Raw genomic sequence first — 8,433 nt, 5'->3', positions numbered from 1 at the left:
TCCATTAAGTTTTCAAAAAGTTTTAAATGTGAAATTGAGGGTTAATATTGGTGTGTGTTGAGTGGAGGATTCTCCCCTCCACGTGCTGCCAAGTGATATAAAGGTTGTTTGTTTTGGATATTGTTTTGCATCGATGAATTCTGCTGTAGTTGTGTTAAAAGCTTGTTATCTTTGCTAAACCAACAATTAGATGGTAAAATATAGATTTTTTTCAATTTCTATTTGAATAACAATTGTGAATAAATAAGGATATCTTATCAAAGAAGTTTTTCTCATTTTCATCACCTATGTACAGCTTAAATTCTATGAAAAAAGGTTTGAAAACACACAATTTACATATAGCGGCACTCAGTGCCGCGCGCGTGTAAGCTTGTATACTTAGAAGGCGCCTTGCGTGTAGTTGAGGGTTAATGGTCCCAGTTTTTGGAAGCGATCATAGAGGAGTAGAATCCGATTTAAACCTGTATCCTCTTCCTCCCAATCTAACAATATTTAAATCGAAACTTATTCTTGATCTATTCTATGGTAACGAAAAATCTTAAAATAAGGAATGATAAGAATAGATCATGAATTCTTAGTACTTCCACTGGAAAAAGTTCAATTTCTCTCCATTTGAACCTTAAAGTCCGGTTCAAGCGTTAGTTATAAAATCTGTAATAATGAGAACAAATATCTTGATATTGAGAGGAGTAGGCTAGCTGGTAAGGAGTGAATGGAGTAATGAGGAGCTTAAAATCTCCATGATATTGGCTAGTGTATAATATGAGTCTTATTTCTTGCAGTTTGGCTTTATTGGAATACTATTATCATTCAAGGAAGGAAACAAGTCATGATCACCAATGTGTTCATTTTTGTTTCATTTTTAGAGAAGCTGCTTTATGTTTTATAGAAGCTCCTTCAACAATAGACTTTATGAATGACTCTAATTTAATATAGAAAATTTGAGCCTTATTCATTCTCAATTTCTATAAATAATGGAGCATGATTATAATGAGATGACATGTTAAATTGATTATTCAAATCTGACTTGGGTGTGGTATTTGAAATCGTTGGAGAATGAGAATTCTTATCATGATTCACAGTTTGTATAATTCAGATTATACTATTTTGAGTACAGTTCAGGCTATACCATTATTCAAGTGAAATAACACAAAGTTTTCTTTTAATACTCCCAATTCGTCAATAATGATAAGTTATACGGAAGTAATAAGATCGCAATCCATTATCTAAAAAGAAATTGAACATTTCTCCATTTTCAAATCGCTGTAGTTGTCGGTGAACATCGATTATAATAACATATTTATTGCAATAATACTAGAATGAATAATGAATAATGAATATGTTGGCAAAAACAAGAAATATTTTTACAAATAAAAATAATCATTAAAATACTATAGTTTTCGGAGTGACTGGAAAAAGAAGGCTTCAGCACCAGCCATGAGTTCTAAGATTAAAAAATACATATTTTTTAATCTAATAACAGCAGTACAAATGAAATAATTCTGTTGATTGATGACAATCTATGGATGTTGAATTTCATCAATAATCCAAGTACTTGATAAACAAAATATAAATGCACAGAAAAATAGAGTTTCAGTTATAAAGAGATGCATGGAGAAAGTGAATGGAAAGCCAATCATTAGCGTGTCGAAAACATCTCAGCGTCGAAATAGATTGTAGGATCTCTATCAGGATTCGCTAACATTATATCGGAGAAGAGCCCCATGAAGAGGGGAAATACTGATAATATGTCCCGTATGACACTCTGCATATTAGGAATTCTCGGTAAGAAATATATGAGAGTGAAGATTAGACTGCATACGGACGGAGAAGCAGGTTTGATGGAGTGTGCCTTATCCCTGCAGACACAATAATTTCACAGACCTACGACTTGTGTCATTCTTATCTCAAAGCCTCCGCCTAACACTGTCTTCTTCTATTGGCTTGTGGATAATTCTGATTTTTCTTCCCGTTGTCTGCCCCAATATCTACCCTATTGTCAGCCCAACCAGATATGTCGAACAATATCTTTGCGTACTGTAATAATTCATCCCTTACTTCATCCATGGAAACTTCTATTACGGGACTACGTTATTTTCCAGTCTTATCAATGAATTCCTCTTGTCAGCTTCTGATATAATCAGATATTTGAATGTAAATTCCGTCCTGGGTGTCTTACGTGAGCTTTTCAGATGAGACTGAATCTTTTTCTCGTGTCAAAAATTCGTTCCATTTTCATTCAAGTTTGAAATGAAATCATCAGAAAGAGTTCACTCATATTAGTAACTCATTATAAACTCAAATAAGGATTAATTTAAAACGATAAGGGTTGAGAAGGATAAATCAAAGTAGACCCTAGGTGAACTTTGATAGGCTTAATTATACCTAATAAGTAATCACTAAGCAGATATAAATGGTGACCAATATGTTTTGGGATAATCATTCAAACTTCCATACTTCTACAGGAAAGACCTTTTTTGACTTTGAAAACAATGAAATAGTTGGCGATCAAGCATAAACTACATTGAAACATTTATATAGGGTAGAAAAGCTCACCACAGATTCAAAGGAAAACATATTGCAGCTTTTTCTGTAATTATTCCAAATCTACGAGAATATTGATTGGATCTCCAACTGACACTCCACTAGAGTACTTGAAAAACTGTATCAATATGAGTATGCTATCTTCCTCATTTTCAACCTCTTCCAGGATGGTAGAGAGGACTTAAAAGTCCTAACTCCGCCTAATGAAGAATTTTCTTATTTTCATGATAAGTATTATTTTTTATTTTGTTAATTAACTTGTCAACCGCTGGAATATTTTCGATTATCAAATGATGAAAATTTACATGAAAATTAATAAATAATTTGTAGTTATATTATTGGCTTGGCTAGAAAAAGGAATCTTGTGCTCTAGCCACGAGTTCAAAACATTTCTTACCTATATTAATTTTAACATGATTTTAGAATTGAAACAGCTAATTGAAAAGTGAATGTTTGGAATTATTGAGTATTCAAATGCATAATAATGCTGATTGTGAGCATCTTAAATCTGGAGACCCTGTTTACGGATAACGATACTATTCCTGGTACTGTTCTATCCCTTAATCTCACCAGCAAAGAAGTTCATAACCTCCGTTTGATAATCACTCATATTGGTCTATTGACCTCTTACCATAACAAACAGGCTGATCCTCAATGAGTGAAAGAAAATAGTACCAAAGGAGTGTCAAGTAGTTCAAATGCTGTAGACTGTACATAGTGTAGAGTGTAAAGAAACTAGTAGCTGCCTGCAAATGTAAAAATAGTATATATTGAAGAGTGAGCATTAGGGGAGAACTAGAGCTTCCAAGATCTTATTAAGTTTTATTGCCCTTCTTTAGACAAAAAAACTTATTGAGACAGATCATGAAATATCAAATAAAAGTGCTTTGCTATTAAGTCTTTTAATTTGGATCACTGTGAAGTATAGTGACTACTATTATATAGTTTTATAGTATGTTGATAGTTTTCTATGTAATAGAGTTCCTCTAGGATAGAAGTGATAGCCCACATGATTACACATTAATTTTTGGCAGTAAATGATCATGAAGAATTATCATTCCTTTCCAGTCATTTGGTCAGTTGACAATTCACCAATTATTCCAGTCCCAAGTAATAATTTCTAGTTCTCCTCAATCTAAGTGGTATTCTCTAGACATAAGACATAAACATGGATAAATGAAAGCTGGATGAACTCTATTGATAAAACACACAGATATTATCTAAGAAATGTTCAAATGCTCTGCAGTCTTTGATAGTTAATGTTGATATTATAACAAATTGTATGATTATCGCGTAATTCATATTATGCGAGTCAGAAATATATCTGTGAAGAAAGAAGGAATCCGTAAGGTGCCAATTCATCTTCTTAAGTAGACAGAGCATATGTGAAGCGAGAAGATAAACAAAAACAGTGGAATGGGAAAAAATCGATTAAATAATATATGAGTGTGGTTGCTTTGCTCCATTGACCCGCATATTATACTAGAGCTGGAACCATGACCACGCTAAGTTTGTGTGTTGTATCAGTCAGCAGGAGAAGTGTCGTTCTCCGTCACTCTCGTGGCAGGGTGGGCGGCGCTCTCTCTCTCGCCTTATTACAATTGCTAATGCAGCGAGCCGGGTCTCGACGTAGTGCGACGCTACTATCTCATTCATACTTTTGCATACACAAGTCCTTTTTAACATGCAAAGGCTGTTTCCTAGCCAGCTATCTGCATCCCGGGCGAGAGAGGCAAGCCAGCCAGTGTTTCCTCGGCCTTCTGTTGGGACGCACCTACGCCTTTCACACGGCTACTGTTCCACCGGGACCTGGTGCTTCCTCTGCACCGGAACCAAAGCATCCGTCCTGCACCGAAACTATCGACCCGCTCGATATCGACCGCCCAGCACCCGCGTGTTTGTGTGGAAAGTGAGGTTAGGTTCGATTAGGCGCGCGGCTAGAAAGCGCGGTAAGAATGGGCGGGAAAAAGTGGTGGGGAGGAAAGGATGGTGGTTATCGTTGATGCAGGTATGTACTTGGAAATTTTCAATAGTATAAGTTGTTGGAATAGTATCAGTAGCACCTCAGGTTAAGGAAAGTTTGTTAACCTTGAGTTGCAACAACCGGGATCAGCTGATCATACCTGCTGCTAAGCATAGACATTACAATCATGACATACTGTAGGTATAGTAATGTATATTTATGTCATGATAGCATAATCATGGCACTGTTGCTAGATCGATCAAGCTAGGTGCGGCTCAAAATAGGAAATTTTCTGAAAACTGATGTTGATAGTGAAAGTTACTGGTAGCCATTCTACAAGGAGTAGGCTACTCTGGCAGTTCATCAGTACTGTTGATGGAAATTCTTGATTTTATTCTCATGGATTACTCTATGAATAGAATAGAAACTTTTTATTTTTCTATGTATTCCCTTATACATTCCCCCATGCATGATATGATTGTACATTGTCCCCCATGCATTCCCTTATGCATGATTGTAACCTCTCAATTCGTGGTTCAAATAACTATTTTTCACATTATTTTCAGTTATGACAACTCATTGTTATGATCATTGTTTTTCATGTTGTTGTGTGAGTTATAGTCTGTTTCATGAATCCTGCTGGGTAAATTGTTTGAATAACGTCAAATAAGATCAATAAGAAGTACTACCAACTTCAATTGACCTTGACAATGACATTGTTAGTTCTTGCACTGAGCCACAGAATACTTATGTCCTGATCTGCAAAAAATATAGAAATGTATTTTCGCAATAAACTCTGCTCGCATTATACAATAGTATACTACTTGTTATCCTGATGAAGATACTCTACAACCTGCTACCATTTGATTTCATGTTTTTGCCGTGGAAATAATTTTTATTTGTTGGAAACCGGTAGGTATAACAGCTACACTTGTATGTAGAAGTGTGTGGGAGTTTATTGCCCATATGAGATCACTTATTGCATATGATGGCAACCTTGAACTTATTCTTGTACAGCTCACCTTGAAATCAGGTAGCAAAAATAATAGACTTGTGATCGAGTAATTGCTACAAGAACAATTTATCAGTGATACAGAATAATATTTCATTCCTTTTCTATAAGTATGATTATGATGTGAGTTATTGCAATTCACTCTATGTGCAGCTTCATATAGGCTAATGATTCATGATATTAATTTCAAACTATTATCGATTATCATCTATCGTGATAATCACAATGTATATTACAATCAATATCAATATTATTTTTATTATGCAATGTAATATTACAATGTACTTGTCTTCAATTATTGTGGTATCTTATTGATCCACTTTCAACTTAAGAAATATTCAAATATTGAATTGGCATGTTGTCTTTCCTTTTTTATCTTGCTTCAAATTCTTTGTCTCATCAAGTACCCAATTATTATCCATGATTTAATGGTTCATTAATAAAAGTATTCGGGAACTTGGTATTATCTCATCTCTCTATCAAAGAATCAACTTACGTAACGAATGAAATCTCATAAATATTCAAAGTTGTCAGTCCCTCATAGCCTTGTAGTTTGCTTTTCTCAAAACTGTACATGATGTGAGTCTATCATTGCACATTCTCACTTTTTTCACCGAGGAGCACCCAGCTGAGTGTGTCAGGACACGCCCACAATGATCTGCCATTGTTGGTTAACTGCTAAAAGGAAAAGACAGAGAGGGAGAATGAGTAAGCGAGAAGTGGGGTGTGAGAGAGAATGAGAGAAAACTAATGGAAACGATACATGGAATGTGACATAACCATGATATGTCAGATAAGATGGACAATGGAGAGAAAAAATATTTTGATCAGATTACAGTTGAAATCAATTTATTTTTTTAAAGACCTGAGGTGAGCTTTCTTCAATCTTGGGTTTATTTCATTGATAACAAAATTATTACATTATTATTGAGAACAGCCCTATTACTATATTACAATCAACTTTTTCTGATGCAATCTCAGTATTATTAGTTAGTCAATGATATTTCCTGAAGAATAGGGTATTTATACTTCACTTCGATCAATTACCTGCATAAATAGAAGGAATTAAAGCTTTTTTTATACTCTTTGATTTCATGATCAATGATTCATTTCAGTTATTGAATCCTCACTCCAATAATTAAATTTATCATTTTTCTGATTCTTAATGTCATAATAATGTAGAATAATTTAATAGGATAGTGATGATGAACTTTCATTCAAATTGAATAATCGGATTACTAAATTGAAGCTGTGTTCGAGTTAGCTAAAATAGGATTAGTTGGATGTCAGTAGATATGATAGTTGTCAAGTTTCTTTTTCCACCGCCTCCTATAGTAGAAAGTTATGATTCAGGTCATCCTGGTATATCTGATATGTTAATAATTGTTTATTCTTGTTGATGATGAAAAATTACATCTTAAATATATTATCTCTATAGAGATGATATAATATCTTCCATGATTCCATAATATCAATTTTTGTCATACTTACTCAATTGCAGCTGTTTTCCATTCATTAAATCAAGCCGGTAAACAGCTGTTTGCAGAACAAGAAAACATGTGATTTTCATTACAGCATACTACACTGTAAAGAGATCATATGTTCTCTTTACAGTCGAGTATGTTAGGACTCTACTGAGTCCTAATAAAATCTGAGTAATTAATATATTAACTCAAATAATTAAAGAACTCATTTAAGGATTTTCAAGTTATAAGAACTCATCTGAAATCTTATAATTTAGGCCTTTATCATTTTATTTGAGCTCGAAGGGTCTGTCTGTTATGAACTAGGCGCTACGGGCTAGGTCATGTTTATAGAATGCAGTAGCTCGAATAGTTGCAGGTAATGGTTTCTGTTTCTCAGCAATATTATTCTTTCTCAGATAAGTATGACAAAAAATATTGTACGAAACTTGTACGGTAACGTATTTACCGCATTTGTATGATAATTCTGCCCTCAACTACGTTTCGGGCAGAAACAATCATACTTATGCGGTAAATTATCGTTACCGGACTTGTTATGTAAAGTACTATTTCTCAATTGAGATTGAATATCTTGAAGTTTGTATCAAAAGAGTGTTCTGGTGTCAGTATCAGGCATTGCAACTGAGTTGCTGAGCAGAATGGTCAACGTTATTGTGTTATTCATAATTATTATGTAGTTCACGTATCATAAGTTTGTCATCATCGTTTTACAGCTGAAGGGTAACAGGATATCAAGTGAATATTTTGTTGGACTGAAATAATTTGTTATTTTCATCAGTCTTCTTATTTCAAAATGATCACCATTTCCATAGCTTCCTAGGCTGGCCTCTTACAGTAGAAAATACATTATAAACATGTGTGTATATGCATGTTTATCATGCATGCACACATGTTCATCAAGCATGTTTTTCATCAGAGAAGAGATTCTAAAAATAAATTAACAATCAATAACAAAAAATAATTCACAATTTATAATCATACAAGAATAATTTAACCTTAAAGGAGTAGTGAAGAGAAAATGAAAAACAACAAATCGAGGATACAAAAACCTAACCTAAGAATTTTGCTCGAAGCTTTCCTCTGTGATGTCGCAACAATGTGTGACGTCATGTGTGTACGCACATGTTGATCATGCATGTCCTGTCGTTAGTGGACATCCTTACAGTGAACTTCATACATACACTGTCCACCAACAACCGTATCTTATTTTTCAACTTATTCAACCATAACTCTATCCCTCCTGATAATCCTCCAAAAACACACAATCAAACCCAAACCATCTAGTCATTAATAAAACAAATTTATAGCATCCCACAAACCTCAATACGTCCGTACTTTTTCTATCTCTTTTCCGCCATTGGAAAAAGCCGATAATAAACAACCACCGAGTTCCGCTGCGCTGCCTTTTTGAGCGAAAAGCGCCGATTTGA

The 8,433-nt window shown here is 34.3% G+C and overlaps 1 protein-coding gene across 5 annotated transcripts in view; it reads left to right on the top strand.

Moving 5' to 3' along the window:
• The first annotated feature begins 4,031 nt into the window (after positions 1–4,031).
• Positions 4,032–8,433, top strand: part of LOC111049500 — a 169,323-nt gene continuing 164,921 nt past the window's right edge. For 2 of the 5 annotated variants that reach the window (XR_005572502.1, XR_005572504.1), the window contains exon 1: positions 4,032–4,552. Coding sequence is in view for 1 of the 5 variants with exons in the window: in XM_039438070.1 (XP_039294004.1) it covers positions 4,229–4,552 (324 nt within the window). In the remaining 4 variants the exon portion in view is untranslated. The remainder of the gene's footprint in view (positions 4,553–8,433) is intronic. The other 3 variants (XM_039438070.1, XR_005572501.1, XR_005572500.1) reach the window with 3 other exon arrangements.

This window comes from Nilaparvata lugens, chromosome 11 (genome assembly GCF_014356525.2).
Source record: "Nilaparvata lugens isolate BPH chromosome 11, ASM1435652v1, whole genome shotgun sequence".
NCBI lineage: Eukaryota > Metazoa > Arthropoda > Insecta > Hemiptera > Delphacidae > Nilaparvata > Nilaparvata lugens.
The sequence above is the reverse complement of the archived record's forward strand: the minus strand, read 5'-3'. Positions and strand labels throughout refer to the sequence as shown.